At 21.7% G+C, this 17,854-nt stretch overlaps 1 protein-coding gene and 1 long non-coding RNA gene across 2 annotated transcripts in view; one reads left to right on the top strand and one right to left on the bottom strand.

Annotated features, from left to right (window-relative positions):
- The window catches only part of LOC122500369 (protein kinase C), a 46,508-nt gene extending 29,860 nt beyond the window's left edge, over nucleotides 1–16,648 (bottom strand). Inside the window, exons 1-2 of the mRNA XM_043609273.1 lie at nucleotides 14,910–16,648; nucleotides 2,440–2,500 (exon numbers count right to left, since the gene is read on the bottom strand). Of these exons, the coding sequence (XP_043465208.1) occupies nucleotides 2,440–2,500; nucleotides 14,910–15,242 (394 nt within the window). The 5' untranslated portion in view covers nucleotides 15,243–16,648. The remainder of the gene's footprint in view (nucleotides 1–2,439; nucleotides 2,501–14,909) is intronic.
- LOC122500373 lies at nucleotides 3,638–14,969 on the top strand. Its single transcript, XR_006301467.1, has 3 exons — nucleotides 3,638–3,849; nucleotides 6,096–6,394; nucleotides 14,832–14,969. It is a non-coding gene; the product is annotated as an uncharacterized LOC122500373 (long non-coding RNA).
- Nucleotides 16,649–17,854: the final 1,206 nt, after the last annotated feature.

Below are 17,854 nucleotides of genomic sequence, written 5' to 3'. Positions count from 1 at the left end.
ACTACAACGAGACGTATGCTCCCGTAGCACGATTCAGCTCTATCCGTGTCGCAATGGCTTTTGCGGCGGAACACAAGATGTACACAAGACAATTCGATATTTCAACTGCTTACCTCAACGGCGTTATCGAAGAGGAAATTCACATGGAGATCCCGGAGTGCACCGAAAAAGTGTTAAAATTTATAATCGAAAAGAAATACGGATCTAGAGAAATCGTCGAAAAATCTGAGAGGATGTTATCCAAACTCCTTTCGGGAAACAAAGTGTGTCGGATAAAGAAATCCCTGTATGGACTGAAACAATCCGGACGTTGTTGGCACAAACGCCTGGGTGAAGTGTTGTGCAATTTCGGAGCAAAACCGACTTTTGGTGATGCTAGTGTGTATGTGAAAGGTAAAGGTGATGACGCCCTTATAATTATCGCGTACGTCGATGACATCATCACACTCTCAAAGAACCGCGAGAAGATCAATGACTTTCACAACTTCCTGGGGAAGTCGTTTCAAATCAACGACTTAGGCGAAGTATCCTACTGCCTGGGAATCGAATTCTCTCATGATGCATCAACGATCACCATGAATCAACGAGGATACATCTTGGAGATCCTGGACCGTTTTGGGATGTCATCGTGTCATCCGGTGAACACGCCACTCGACCCGGGAACGAAGCTGTCCAAGACCGACACCTGGACAACTAAGGATGGTAAGAAACCACCATTTAGAGAGCTCGTGGGAGCACTCATTTATCTATCGGTGGCGACGCGCCCCGATATAACTCATGCAACAAGCAACTTAAGTCAATTTAATGACTGTTTCGGAATTAGTCATTGGCAGGCCGCGAAGAGAGTGCTTCGTTACCTCAAGGGAACGCTGGACGTGGGGATCACCTTCGGAGCAGGAGGGGGCAGTATTACCGGTTTCGTCGACGCAGATTGGGCTGCGTGCATCGATGACAGGAAATCTTACACCGGGTACATTTTTACAATGAACGGAGGTCCAGTTTCCTGGGAGTCGAGAAAACAGCCTACGGTAGCACTATCCTCTACAGAGTCGGAGTACATGGCTCTCAGCGATGCCTCCAAGGAGGCAATCCACCTACGTCGGATCCTGGAGGAGATTAGTAAAAAGAAGCAGCCGGCCATCACGCTACACGTGGACAATCAAGGAGCAAAGAAATTGGCAGAGAACCCCGTGTACCACTCGCGCACGAAACATATAGACGTGCGTTATCATTTCGTGAGGGAAGCCTTGTCAGCAGAGGAAATTTACTTGAAATACCTTGCCACGGAGAACATGCCAGCGGACGTCTTTACCAAAGGACTGCCGAGGATCAAGCATTGGAAATGTTTGAACAACATCGGAATATTAATGTGAAACTAGATGGACATCACTTTGAGAGGGGGTGTTAGAAATATTCAAATTGAGCCTCCCTTTTTTTATTACTTATTTTATTTTATATCTGGTGGTGCCATCTGCTTCCGCTATATTTTTCTTTAATCGCCTGTTACGGCGTCTTTCTTTTTTTATTCGTTCAGTTCTCATAGAGACGCTTGAGACAATAGTACATTTTTGTATCTAATTAATCCTTTTTCGCTCATTATTAATAAATCTGTGACTTTACTTAAAACCCTGAATCTTTGGTCTTATTTCGTGATCCCTGGAACCTCGTTAATATTCCCAACAATTCAATTATTTTCCACACAATTTAAATTCAATTCTCTAAAAAATTTTAATCATTTTCAAAAATTTTGAGAAAAATCTTTGCAAGAATTCAATTATTCCAAAAAAATAATAAAATTCTTCAAAGGAATATAATTATTTTCAATTAAATTTTCATAAAATTTGTTGAAAAAATTAAATTATTTTTTTTAATTTTGACAAAATTCATAAAATGAATTCAATTATTTTTCAATAAAATTTTAATTGAATTATTCAAATAAATTTTATTATTTTCAGCACAATTTGAATTCAATTCTCTAAAAAACTTTATTTATTTTCAAAAAAAATAAAAATCTTTGTAAGTATTCAATTATTTACATAAATAACAAATTTCTTTGCCGGAATTCAATTATATTCAGTACAATTTTAGTAAAATTTGTGGAAAAAATTCAATTATTTTTTTAATTTTAATCAAATTCATCAAAAGAATTGAATAATTTTTAATAACATTTTTGTTAAATTATTGAAATAATAAATTCTATTATTTTCAACACAATTTGAATTCAATTCTAACAGTTATAATTCTAACAGTAATGTAAAATAAAATACTTTCTAAATTTTTCTTGCAAAAATTGATCTAATTTTTGTTATTTTTTACTGTTCAAAAAATTCATTAGCGATTTGAATAATTAAATTTTTTTCAAATATTATACAACTTGGTATAAAAAATAAATTATTATATAAGAAAATTATATTCTAAATCCGAAAATTGAAATTATACCTTGATTATTCCGCTGTAAATCTATCTTGATTCGCAGCTTTCCTTGAGGTTCTAAGTCGACCTGAAAAAAAAATTTCAACAATTAGTAAAATTTTTTACCAAACTACGAATAATTTTTTACAACAAAAATATTTTTACTCTCATTCGATTGAAGCTAAAACTTGTAATTTAATAATTATTTTCAATATTGTTAATATTATTAATTATTAACTTCTAAATAAAAAAAATTATCTATAATTTATTTTTTTAAATATTTAATATTTATTTTTAATATTTAATATATTTTATTTTAAATATTATCAATTATGATTTAATAATGTATCTAATTTAATTATTTTCATGAGTACTAATTATAAATTTTGCAAATTAACTCAAAGTGTTTAAAACAAAAAAAGTTTTACAAAAGTAACAAAAAAAGTTTTAATTGTATATTTTTTAAATTTCATTAAAATAGTGTTTTAAACAATTTGAAAAAAAACTAATTATAAAATTGACAATTTAACTCTAAGTGTTTAAAAACTATTTTAACAGAATTAAAAAAGTTTTTAATTGCGTATATTTTTGTTGTTGTTGTTAAAACTGAACGATAGTTTAAAATTATAATTAATTCAATTTAGATTAATTTGATACAATTATGAATTCAAAATCATAATTAGAAAATTGTTATTAGGTAGTTCAAAATTATAATTAGACAATTCCGTATCAGTATCATAATAGAAAATTCGAAATAATTAATTATAATAAATAATTCATTTAATACAATAATTAGATAATATAATAATATTATTTATTATTATAATAAAAGAAAAATTAATTAAAAATTTCAATAAAATATTCTTATATCCTCACTAATGGTATTGGATGTGATATTGCAATTTTTCCAAGTGTTTCCTGTTGTATTTTAATCAATCTACGAAAGCATATTGCTAACGCATAATTTCTATGAGTTTGAAACATATTTTCACCTCAAATCAAATTTCAATGAACAAATTTCAATTAACATATAAAATAATAATAATAATAATACACCACAAACGATGTAATTTATTCACATGGGTTATAATGAACTCTTATCGGAATGTACAATTTTTTTTCTCCTTTTTTTTGAGAGGGGAAAAATAATTTTACAAAATTAGTTTATAGACACTCCGCTAATCACTGAATACAATCTCGAGAATGGGTTTTTTTTTCTTCAGTTTGTTTTCATAATCTTATCTCTAGTTAAAAGTGTCGTCAAAGAACTGCGTGTCTTCAAAAATTATTATTACACAGTTCTGCAAAAACCGGTGAATTGGTTTTTTTTCGCTTTTTTACCAAAAAATTATTTTATTTTTTTTTGCAAATAGAAGTAAATAAAGAAGAAGGAAAAAAGAAATTTTTGTTATCAGTAAGAAATGGAAATTACATCTGGTAAGTGTAATTAAAAATTAGTCTCTTGAGTTTGATATTCACGTAAAAAGTTGAGAACTAAGAAATATTTTTTCAAACTCAACTGAGGAAGAAAAAGAATTTTTTTGAATTCAGAAATAAATGAAAATCGAGAGAAATTTTTTTCTAATTCAAAAAAAAAAATTAAAAAAGAATCGAAATAATTCTTTTTAATTCAAATTTTTTAAATTCAGAAACAAATAAGAATCCATAGAAATTTTTTCTTCTAATTCAAAAACAAGTGACAAAAAACCAAAATAATTATTTTTTAAATCAAATTAATTCAATTCAGAAACAAGTACGACAAAAATTTTTTCTAATTCAAAAACAAGTGAAAAATAAGAATAAAAAAATATATTTTTAATACAAATGTTTTAAATTCAGAAACAAGTAAAAATTAACCGAAATTTTTTTCTACTTAAAAAAGCAATTAAAAAACAATAATTCAAAAACAAATGAAAAACAATGAAAATAATTTTTCTTTAATTCAAGTTTTTTAAATATAGAAATAATTAAAATCGATAGAAATTTTTTTTTCTAATTCAAAAACAAGTGAAAGCCAATCAAAATAATTATTTTTAATTCAAATTAATTCAATTCAGAAACATGAAAGAATCGACAAAATTTTTTTTTCTAATTCAAAAACAAGTGAAAAATAATAATAATAAAAAGAAATATTTTTAATACAAATTTTTTAAATTCAGAAACAAGTGAAAATTTACAAAAAATTTTTTCTACTTAATTGAAATTGAAAAATGCAATTGAAATACAATAATTTAAAAATAAATAAAAAACAATTAAAAGAATTTTTTTTAATTCAAATTTTAAATTCAGAAATAATTAAAATCGACAGAAATTATTTTCTAATTCAAATTAATTCAATTCAGAAACATAAAAGAATCGACAAAATTTTTTTCTAATTCAAAAACAAGTGAAAAACAATAAAAATTCATTTTAATTCAAATTTTTTAAATTCAGAAAAAATTTGAATCGACAGAAATTTTTTTCTAATTCAAAAACAAGTGAAAAACTATAATAAAAATAAGTATTTTTAATACCAAGTTTTTAAATTCAGAAACAAGGGAAAAACAATGAAAAGAATTTTGTTTAATACAAATTTTTTAAATTCAGAAACAAGTGAAAATTGAAAGAAATTTTTATCTAATTCAAATAATAATTGAAAAACAATAAAAGAATTTTTCAATTCAAATTTTAAATTCAGAAAAAAAGGGAATCGACAGAATTTTTTTTCTAATTCAAAAAAAAGTAAAAAAGAATTCTTTTTAATTCAAATTTTTTAAATTCAGAAAAATGAGAATTGATAGAAATTTTTTTTTCTTATTGAAAAATAAGTGAAAAAGAATAAAAAGATATCTTTTTAATTCAATTTTTTTTTAAATTCAGAACATTTAGAAACAAATAATAATCGACAAAAATTTTTTTTGATTCAATAACTAATAAAAAAATAACAATAAGTCTGTTAAATTCAAATTTTTTAAATTTAGAAACAAGTGAGAATCTACAAAAAATTTTTTCTAATTCAAAAATAAGTGAAAAACACAAAAAGAATTATTTTTAATACAAATTTTTTAAATTCAGAAACAAATGAGAATCAACATAAATTTTGTTCTAATTCAAAAACTAACGAAAAAAATAAAAAGTGATTCTATTTAAATCAATTTTTTTAAATTTAGAAACAAGTAAAAATTGACAGAAATTTTTATCTAATTTAAAAAACAATTAAAAAACAATAAAAGAATTCTTTTTAATTCAAATTTTTTAAATTCTGAAAAAATGAGAATTGACAAAATTTTTTTTATTAAAAAAAAAAAGTGGAAAACAATAAGAATTCTTTTTAATTCAAATATTTTAAATTCAGAAGCAACTGAGAATCGACAAAAATTTTTTTTTAATTCTAGAACTAACGAAAAAAATAAAAAGGAATTTTATTTAAATACAAATTTTTTAAATCCAGAAACAATTGAGAATTGACAGAAATTATTTTCTAATTATTTTCTAATACAAAAAATAATTGAACAACAATAAAAGAATTCTTTTTAATTCAAACGCAAGTGTGAATCAATAAAAATGAATGTTTTTCAAAAGTGATTGTGTAAAACAATTATACATTGTTTAATTCTCACGACATGTGTAATTAACAAGTATAAAAATAATTATATTACTATATAAGCAATTGATGATTGTTTTTTTTGTTATTATATATTCAGGGGACTGGAAACAATTAACCGAAAAAGAAGGAAAGAAAAAAAATTGACAAAAGAAGAAGAAGAAGAAGAAGGCCATACGATAGACATGAATGTTTCATTTGAATTTTAAATAATAAATAATAAATAATGAAAAAAATACACTAATTAAGCCTCAATGGGTGCTCATTATTGACTTTAGAAGGATGGCAAGTACTTTTCAAGTGTGTTTCAACACAAAATTATAAGAAAATGAAACAACAACTATATAGGAAAATAATCATCTCAACTAAAATTATTATGATGCTGAAGTAATCTTACACGTGAGTTGAATCTAATTTTAGTACAAAGCCACTTATTTCAGTACAGGGATGGGACTGTAAGAAAAATTGTTTTACTTTGATGCAAAAATAATTAAGAGTACTCTAAATCAATTTTGATAGATCTTTTTTTTTCTTTAAAAAAAAAAATAAAAAATACTAAGAGAACTAATTAAAAAGAATTAATTTTAAATACGTTTTTTCCTTATTTATTTAATTTATTTTAAAAGAAAGAATAATTTTGAATTAAATTGTCAAATTATTTCAAATATCCTAATTTCGAAATAAATGAAAATTGAAAAATAAAAAATTTGATTTCGTAGATTTTTTCTTCAAAATAAAAAATACTAATAAAACTATAATAACACTTTAATTAAATTATTCAAATAAATTTTATTATTTTCAACACAATTTAAATTCAATTCTCTAAAAAAATTTTATTATTTTCAAAAATTAAAATTAAATTATTCAAATAAATTTTATTATTTTCAACACAATTTGAATTCAATTCCCTAAAAAATTTTAATTATTTTCAAAAATTAAAATTAAATTCTTCCAAAGAATTCAATTATTTACATAAATAATAAATTTCTCTCACAAGAATTCAATTATTTACATAAATAATAAATTTCTTTGCAGGAATTCAATTATTATTTTCAATATTTTAGTAAACTTTGTGGAAAAAATTCAATTATTTTTTTTAATTTTGATAAAATTCATCAAACGAATTGAGTTATTTTCAATAATATTTTAATTAAATTATTCAAATAAAATCTATTATTTTCAACACAATTTGAAGTCAATTCTCTAAAAAATTTCAATTATTTTCAAAAATCGAAATAAAATTCTTCGCAAGAATTCAATTATTTATACAAATATTAAATTCCTTTGCAGGAATTCAATTATTTTCAATACAATTTTAATAAAATTTATATAATGAAAAATTCAATTATTTTTTAATTTCGATAAAATTAATCAAAAGAATTGTATTATTTTCAATAAAATTTTAATTAAATTATTTAAATAAATTTTAATATTTTCAACATAATTTGAATTCAATTCTCTAGAAAATTTTAATTATATTTTCAAAAATTTAAATTAAATTCTTCGCAAGAATTCAATTATTTACATAAATAGGTAATAAATTTCTTTGCAGGAATTAAATTATTTTTAATACAATTTTAGTAAAATTTGTAGAAAAAAATTAAATTAAAGATTCATCAAAAGAATTCAATTATTTTCAATAACATTTTAATTAAAGTATTCAAATAAATTCTATTATTTTCAACACAATTTAAATTCAATTCTCTAAAAAATTTCAATTATTTTCAAAAATTGCAATTAAATTCTTCGCAAGAATTCAATTATTTACATAAATAATTATATTAAATTTGCAGGAATTCAATTATTTCTTTAAATTTGGATAAAATTCTTTATAAGAATACAATTTGTTTTCAATGCTATTTTAATAAAATTCTTCGAAAGAATTTAATTCTTAAAAAAAAATTTTAATAAAATTCTTAAATAGAATGTAATTCTTTTCAAAATTTTTAATAAAATTTTAATTATGTCAAATTATTTTAAATATACTTATTTCGAAATAAATGATATTTGGAAAATAAAATATTATAGGTATTTCATAGACTTTTTCTTCAAAATAAGAAATACAAAAAAAATTATAATTAAAAATACATTTTTTTCTTATTTGTTTTATTTTAATGAAAAAAAGAATAATTTTTCACTAAATCGTCAAATTATTTTCTTTTATTTATAATTATAATATTTATAATTTCGAAATAGGTGAAAATTATAGAAAATAAAAAAAGGAATTTTCGATTTCATTACATCGAAATGAAAATTAAAGATTATAATCAAAACATGGAAATCAAGTTGAATAATTCATCTAATTGAAATTATAATTCAGTCCATGTAATTAATTATTAATTTATAATTTACTTAATTCTTGTATCTTATTATCAATTTTTTACTTTTGCTCGATTAAATTATAATTTTATTATCGACTCTAGAAGCATTTTATTTATCATTTTTAAATATTAAATTATATTCTATTTTCGATTTTATTTTATGTCAATTTTAAATCAAAATTTAATTAATTAATTTATAAATTAATAATTTTTATAATATGTAAAATAAAAATAAATAATTATATAGAAAGAAAGGTAATTTTTTTCGAGTCAAATAAAAAATAAATAATATTATTGTAATAAAAGGTAGGTGGTAACTTTTTTTAAAAGAGTATTTTCTATTTCTCTTTTTCGGAGAAAAAAGTGATTTCTAATGAAATCAGTTTTCTAAAAAAAAGTATTCCTAACTATTTATGATCTGTAAACAAAATTTTCTATTAAGTTTTTATTTGTAAAAATTATTTTACAGCTTCTGATAATATTTTATTTCTGAAATCTTTCTTTTCTGAAATTTATGAAGATTCTATAATTTTTCTAGAAGAATAATTATTTTAAATTGAGTTATTAAAAATAAAAAACTAATAATAAAGCCCCATTAGCATTTTTTTTACTGTGAATTTATAAACTTGAAATTTAAAAAAAGAAAAGTGTTTGACTTTAACACGATAATAATTTTGAAATCATACAAAATGACTGATCAGACTTCTTCGAAGTTGTTTGCAAATAACAAGAAACGATTTCTGCAATTTCAAATTAAATCATTTAAAATTACATTAATTATCCGCATACTTGAATAATTAAATTGAATTAATAAATACATTCAGTAGAAATTCATCTTCATAAGAAAAACGAAAAACTAAAAATTGAATATTAGTAATAGATGTAAAATATTTTTGGATTTTTTAAAATTCTTGTATTCTAGTTCCTGAAAATTCACTTTGTATTGAATATTATTTGAAAATAAAAATTTTAGAAAATTACCTTCATTAGAAAAAGAATGTTTTCTAATTTTCTATTTTCGAAAACTTTTTTTCTAACAAAAGGTGAATTTTTAAAAAACCTTTTTCTAATGAAGGTAATTTTTAAATTTTTTTTCTAATAATATTTATTTATTTAAGTTTGGATGGACGAAAAAGTCCATTTTTGTACTGACGATCAATAAGTATAATATGATTTAAAAATAAAATTTATGAAAATTTTTTAATTCTTTAAAAAAAATACTTCAGAGTTTGTTAATTAAGAAATTGTAAAAAAAAATATAAATTATGCAAATTTTTTAAGAAAGTTTTTAAATAATCTAGTTAAAAATCGTAATTAACAAATAAAAATTATAGGGATTTTTTCCTAAAGATATTTAAAATTTTCTTAAAAAAATGTTTTATAAATATATTAATTTTTGAAATTTTCGTATAAAAATGATGAAAATTATTTCTTTTTTTTCAAAGAAGAATAGAATTTTGTTAAAAAATTGTGATAAGAAATAGGAATTTCATACAATTTTTCTTTTTTTTTCAAAAATAAACTCATAATTTTGTGAATACAATTGTGATGGAGAGGCAAAAAATATACAAAACAGTTTCTATTTCCTAATCTAAATTTTTTAAAACAATTTTCTAACTTTTATCAAAATTATGAAATTTCACAAATTTCAAGAAAGAAAACAACTTTTTAGAAAAACTTTTTTTTAGAATTCAAAACATACTAGAAAAAATTTTTTTAGAAGACACATTTCATTAGAAATCGACATTTTTCAAACAAAAAGAATAAGAAAATATTTTTTAAAAAAAGTGTCCACCTATCAAAAATAATAATAATAATGATGTTAATAATAATAATGTACGTTCATTATAATTATTATTAATAATGATAATAATTTGATTTTAATAATCTTTAGACAAACTAAATTTTCAGTAATTTTTAATTTTCGAAAAAAATTTTACTCAATTAATAGCAAAGTTTGTTAATTAATTCATTAAATATTTTTGAAAAATTAAAAATTACCAACTTAAAATCAAATAGAAAGAACAATACAAATTAATAACGAAATTAACAAATTAAAATTAAAACCAAAAAATTAAAACTGAATCAAAATCGAATTGTTAATTTTAATCATTTAATGTTTCGATTTTGTTTCAATTTTAATGTTTTTTTTTTTTTTGTTTTAATATTCTAATTTATTAATTTTGTTATAATTATATTTTTTTTATTTTAATTTTAATTTCATAAGTTCCAAATTTATTTTGTAAATTTCGAATTATTTTGAAATTTTGCCTATTTGATATTTATATTAAACTCACTGAAATCAATTCTATTTAATGAAAAAATTACATTATTTCACTAAATTTTTTCTATTCTATTCTTTTTTAAATCGTGAATTAAATAAAAAATTTCTCAGAGAAATGTTTTTAAATATTGAATATCATCAGAAAATAATAATGGTGATATTCAATCTAATCATACTTGTAATGTTTCCCGTGAATATCAAATTTAAAAATTGTTTTCTTTTAATTTTTTTTTCTACATTTACTTTTCGTAAAATTCTTCTTTTTGTGTTTCGATTTTTCTGCTCTAAATTTTTTGCAAAATAAAAATATATCCCTTTAGGGAAAAAAATAGAAGAACAGTAACGATCCTGAAAGCAAACAAAAAATGTATTAAATTTAATATTTTATTTTTGAATTTTTCACGAAAAAAAATAAAATATTTTATTTTATATAATAAATTTTTATAATTTCAGGCCTCGGATCGACTTTAACGAGCAAAAAAAGTCTCTTTAGTCGATTAAAAATAGAAAAAAAGTCGAAAAAGTCGTTTATTTAATTCAGTCTTGTTACTAACATTTTATTTTGTATTTCCCTGATTCTTCACTGATTTTAATGTAATATTTTCAAAAATAATTGAATTTATAAAAACGAGTTTTTGCATAATTTCAAAAAAAAACTAATTAATTTTTTGAAGAATTTTAATTAAAAGTTTTGAATATAATTATTTTCTCTAAAATGTTAAAAATAATTTTAAAAAATTTTAATGTTGTTATTTTTTGTATGTACTTGGATTTTCGGAAATATTTAATCGAATATAATTTAAAATACTTGAATTTTAAAAATTAGAGTGAACAAATTCTGAGAATTACTTTTTTTCAAAAATATTTCAATATAATTTTTAGAAACTAATTTTCATTTTCATTAAATTTATTACACTTGAAGATTTTTCATTAAAATTTTTGAGAATTAAATTATTTTCAAAATTTTGCAAATAATTGAATTTCTTCAAAAGTTGATTTTCAAAATTTATAATATGAAATACTTGGAAAAAATAAATTATTTTCAAATAAATTTTACAAAATTTCGTAAAAGTAAAAGTATTACGATTCATTGCTTTTGTAATTTTCTTTAGATTATAAGATTTCTCTTGTTAAGGACTTTTTGTCCGTCCAAATTTTAAATAAATAAAAAAAATTTCAATTATTCAAAAGCAGACTTCGCAACCGTTTATTAATTTTAAAAAAGTAGCTTTTAAACTAAAAAAAAGTAGTAATAAAAAAGTAGCTATCAAAAAATGCAACTTGACGATAAAAAAACTCGTTTTAGACACTTCACAAAACTGACAAAAATGAATTTTATCATTCATGCGAAAGAATTAAAATATTTATAAAAATAATTTAATTCTTGCGAAGAATTTTATGAAAGTTTTTAAATAATTGATTCCTTTCGACTAATTTTATGCAAATTATAATTTAAATAATTAAATTACTGGCAAATTTTTCTTATCCATGAAAAGAATTGAATTTTTAAGAAGATCTTTACAGAAAATTTTTAAATAATTGAATTCTGTTTGGAAATTTTATGAAAATAGTAGATATTGAAAATCATTGAATTGCGAAAAGTTTTTAAAAATAATTAAATTTTACAAAGAATTCAATTCAAATTTTTGACAATAATTGAATTCTTGCGAACGATTTTATAAGAATTTTTTAAAATAATTGAATTTCCAAGAAGAAATTTATTACTTTTAAAAATAATTAAATTTTTGTGATGAATATTGTCATTTATGAAAATAACTGAATTTTGCAAAGAATTTTATTAAAGTGCCTCAAAATAATTGAATTTTCCGGAATAATTTTGTTATTTATCTTTAATAATTAAATTCTTTCGAACAATTTTATTAAAATATTTGAAAATAATTGAATTCTTCCAAAGAATTTAAAAAAACATATTTTTAAATAATTTATTTTTTCGAGGAATTGAAATTAAATATTTAAGAATTATTACATTTTTTGAGAAATTCCTGTGAAATTGTATTAAAAATAATTGAAATCCTGCGATGAATTTTATTATTTATGAAAATAATTGAATAGTTGCAAAGAGTTTTATTAAAATTTTCAAAAATAATTCAATTCCTGAGATGAATTTGATTATTTATGAAAATAATTGAATTTAATTGCGAAAAATTTTATTAAAATTGAATTTTGGGTTAATTTTATCATCAATTTTTTTTAATAATTGAATTCTTTTACTAAATTTTATTATTTTTATTTTTCCATAGGAATTAAAATTTTCAAAAATTTCAAACTCAAACCTTTTTTAAATTCTACAACTTTTAAGAATATTATTATAAAACATGAAAATATCGATCGAATTCTTCATTAAATCAATTATTTTTGAAAAAGTTCTTTAAGAATTTTCAAATCCATTTGTATATTAATTCAATTATTATCTAAAATTTTAACTGAAATTTATTTTTAAATCAATTTTTATTAGAAAATTCTACGAGAATTCAATTATTTGCATATAAAATTAATAATTTATTGAATTGAATGTTTTTTAAAATTTTATTCTTTCGAAGAATTTTAATAAAACTTTTGAAAATAATTACATTTTTCGAGGAATTCAATTTAAGATTGTATTAAAATTAATTGAAAACCTGTGAAGATTTTTATTATTTATGAAAATAATTTAATTCTTGCAACGATTTTTATTAATTTCTTTAAAAATTGTATTCCTTTGAATCATTTTATTATTTATAAAAATAATTGAGTTGTGAAGGGCTTTATTAACATTTTTCGAAATAATTTAATACATTTCAATCATTTGACGAAAATTTTAAAGAATAATATAAATTCTTTTGAATAATTTAATTTCAATTGTATTAAAAATAATTGAAAGTCTGCGATGAGTTTTGTTTGTTATATGAATAAAGAATTGAATTCTTAAGAAGAATTTTATTATTTGTAAAAATAATTGAATTAATGCGGAAAGTTTGATTAAAATGTTTAAAAAAGAATTGCATTTTTGTGTTAAATTTTGTTATTTTTGAAAATAATTGAATAATTCTTCATAGGAATTTTATAACCATTTTTTCGAAATATAATAAATATGAAAATTATATTTTAAATAATTAAATTTTTTGATTAATTATTTTAAAATAGTATTAAAAATAATTGAAATTCTTGGATGAGTTTTACAGTTATTTATGAAAATAATTGAATTCTTGTTTAGAATTTTATCAAAATTGAATTTTGGATGAATTTTATCAATTTTTTTCTTTAAATAATTGAATTTTGCGAAATTTTATGAAAATAAATGAATTTCGAATATTTTTTGAAAATAATAATTGAATCTTTTAAAAAAAAATTTATTATTTACGAAAAATATGGAATTATTGCGAAGAAATTTATAAAAAAAATTTTAAATAATTGAATTCCTGTAAAAATATTATTTCTCAAAAAAAAAATTTTCAAAAAAAATTGAATTTCGGAGAAGAATTTTATTATTTATAAAGATAATTGAAATATATATTGACGAGAATTTTTCTAAATTTTTTGACATAATTGAATTTTTACGTAAGAACTTTATTTCTTTTGAAAATAATTGAATTTCTGCAATAATTTGTAACTTCTCGAAAATTTTTCAATAAATACATTATTTTTAATAATGACATAGATATTTAGATATTTTATTTGAACCCTTAATTAATTTTTAATAATTAATTAAATATATAGGTATTAAAAAATTGAACTAATTTCAAAAGAATTTGAATTATTAAATTACCTTTTTATTCAGTAGTAAAAACAGTCAAAGTAAAAATATAAAAAATGAATAAAAACTTTTGTGTTATTGCAAAAGTTTTTTAATTGTTTAATTCGAAAATTTAATTAGGAAAATTTTATCAAAACTAACTTTTCTAAAAATTGTCTTGTACTTTTTTCACTCAAATAAAAATTGAAATATAAGTTACAGTTTATATTGAAAATTTGGTGTATTTTGTCGCAAAATGAGTAAAAAAAAGTCGTAAAAGTTGCAATTTTTTAATGAATAAGTCGATAAAAGTCACATTATTTTTTAAAATACATAGTCGGAAAAAATAGAAAAAGTCATAATATCCGAGGCTTGTAATTTAGTTAAATTTTTCAATTTGATTTTCAATTAGATTTTTTCTCTATCAGAATTTTTCTCATATATATCTAATGTGTCATAGAAAACTTCCTGTATTTGATAAAAAATTTCCTGTTTTAGAAACACAATAAAGGAAGGAAAAAAATAAAATTGGAAAAAAAAGGAGAGAAATTAAAAAATAGTTGAAATAAAACACACCCAAAAGTCAGCAGCTGAATCATCCCTTTGAAGGAGTTCCTCGAAGGGGATGCAACAGTTAGCCACAAAATCATCGGGAGGCAGGGCAGCATTGTGGAAGACGGTGAGATTCAACATCATTGCATCCTGAATTTCATGGGTGAAACTTTCATTCCAAACTGGATCAAATGTTTTTGGCTTTGTGGAAGAGCGATCCAATGGATTTTCATCGACATCCATTGAAACATAGGGGTCGAGAATTGGCGATTCGTCCTGCCAGAATTTTCTTTGCTTATCAGTTGCCCTGAGACCTGAGGCCTGGCAAATCTCCACTTTTATCGTTCCGGTGAACATTTTTTTTTTTTTTTTCTTTGTAAATCCAAATATTTTATTTACAAAAAAACGAAAACAAAACACTACTGTATTGAGAATTAAATGAGATGTCGTGTGTCCTGGAATATTTGAAATATCGATAAAATATTTATATTTCTTTTTTTCAAATTCTTAAATATTCAAAAATGTGAATTTATATATGAATTTTTGTTTGTAATCATCAGTCTCCGAGGTTTCCTGGTGACTTTGGCGAACGTCGTTTTCCTTCACCGCCACTTGTCACCAAGTACGTAGTTATAAACACCTCCACTTGCACCTCACGTTTACACATAACCGAGTTGGCGAGAACGAGAGCAAGAATAGTGGCTCCTCGTCAAAGACGAATTTCCTCTCACAATAATATGAAACGATGAAAAGGACGAATTTATCGAGAGAGAAACAACTTTCTTAATACTTGAAATTATTTCTTCTAAACTCAAGTTAATTTGACGTCGAGCTGTCCTGACAGCCATAGGTCTCCGCTTCAATCCAAAATGCACTCACGAATTTCTTTTTCTTTGCGGGGTATTTTATATTTGATTTTCTATTTTTTTAATAGCCATTCATATTTTTTATTGATTCAAAATAAATTGTGTGTCGTTAAATAATAAATTTTTTGTTCCTTCCCGATGTGTGTGTGTGACCGTATTCCGTTATTCACGAATATTGTATATTCTCTCTCTCGTATTTTTCTTTTTTCTTCTTATTCTTGTAAATGTTCCTTTTCTCTCTCTTAAAACAAAAATCGTTCAATTGGTCGCTGCTCATCGGTCTCGCGACACACAAGAGGCAACTCCGCGCATACGTACTACAAGGATGAATCCCTCTTGACTTCGGCTTTCATTTCGGAGTTGATCGAGCATCTCCGTAGTTAGACAATTTATCCTATGGGCACCTCTATGGGCCGGTGAGCAAATGTCACGATGAAAAACATTTATAATAATACTCCCCCTCCAAAAAATTGTGAGAAGAGAAGACGTAGATATTCGTAAATAAGCGTAAAACCGTTCTGGTGAAATTCCCTTTTTTAAATATAATATCGAAATACCTAGAATTTTTGTATTTTATGTTCGTCATCCTGGACCACCAACAGGAGGAAATTTCAAGTTTCGCAATTTTCCTAGAAACATATAAAATATCAATTTTAAAAATAATAGAATTAAAAATATAGATTTGAGAGAGAGAGAGAGAGTGTTTTATTGGCAATATTTTTCTTCTTAATAAATTCTTGGAGAAAAATACTAATATTGCTATAAATAAAATTTGTTAAAATGACAAAACTAATTAACAATTGTTAATTAATTAATTAACACAATAATATCGATTATAAATGTTCCGAACATCGTAAAAGACAAATTGTAAACGTTAAAAAAATATCAAACAGTATTCTACTTATTAAACAAAAATAAAATTAAAATTTATAATTAAAGAAAATTTTTTTATCCAGAAAAAAGGGTTGCCAGAAAAATTTAATTTTGCTCTTCCCTGACTTTTTCCTGATTTCCAGACTAAATTTTGAGTTTTTCTCTGACCCGAAAGAATATTTTGATTCACTCTAAAAATGATTATAAATACTCAAAAAAAAGTTCTAATAAAAAAAATTTTCAACAAAAAATTTCAATTTTTCAATTTTTTTTCAAACTTTTCAAATTCAAACTTTTTCGAAATTTAACAACTTTTTAGAATATTATTACAAAACATGAAGATATCGATCACTCAGAGTCTTCGACTAGGAGTAATTGATTTCTTCATGTTTTATAATAAATAAAAATGGCCAAATGATAAATTCATTATTTTATAATATAAAAATATTGTTATTCTAACTTCTTCAAAATTATTTTCATCATTTTAATTCAATTATTATTTTCTACAATTTTTAACTAAAATTCTTCTTCAAATCAATTATTTTTAAATATTAGAAAATAAAAACTTCAAATAATTTCAAAAAATAAATCAATTAAACTTTTTCAAAGAAATTAATTCTAACAGAATTATTAGTTAAAAGTATGAAAAATTCAAATTTTTAAAGATTTTAGTCTGAAATATTTCCAAAATTAAAGCTATAATGCATTTAATATTCAATTATTATCTAAAATTTTTAACTGAAATTAATTTTTAAATCAATTTTTTATTAGAAAATTCTACGAGAATTCAATTTGTTTTAATACAAAAATAAATAATTTATTGAATAATTGAATGTTTCTTAAAATTTAATTCTCATAAAGAATTTTATCAAAATGTTTGCGAAGAATTTTATTAAAATTTTTGAAAATAATAGAATTTTATTACTTTTGCAAATAATGGAATTCTTGTGATGAATATTGTTATTCTTGTGAAAATAATTGAATTCTTTGTACGAATTTTAATAAAAATTTTTAAGAATAATTACACTTTTCAAGGAATTAGATTAAAATTGTATTAAAAAATATATAATTGAAATTCTGAGATAAGTTTTATTATTTTGGAAAATAATGGAATTCCTGTTAAATTTTTATTATTTACGAAAGTAATGGAATTGTTGCGAAGAAATTTATAAAAAATTTGTAAATAATTGAATTTCTGTAAAATTTTTATTATCTCTGAAAATAATTATG

This window comes from Leptopilina heterotoma, unplaced genomic scaffold (genome assembly GCF_015476425.1).
Source record: "Leptopilina heterotoma isolate Lh14 unplaced genomic scaffold, ASM1547642v1 Lhet_183, whole genome shotgun sequence".
NCBI classification, from domain to species: domain Eukaryota; kingdom Metazoa; phylum Arthropoda; class Insecta; order Hymenoptera; family Figitidae; genus Leptopilina; species Leptopilina heterotoma.
The sequence above is the reverse complement of the archived record's forward strand: the minus strand, read 5'-3'. Positions and strand labels throughout refer to the sequence as shown.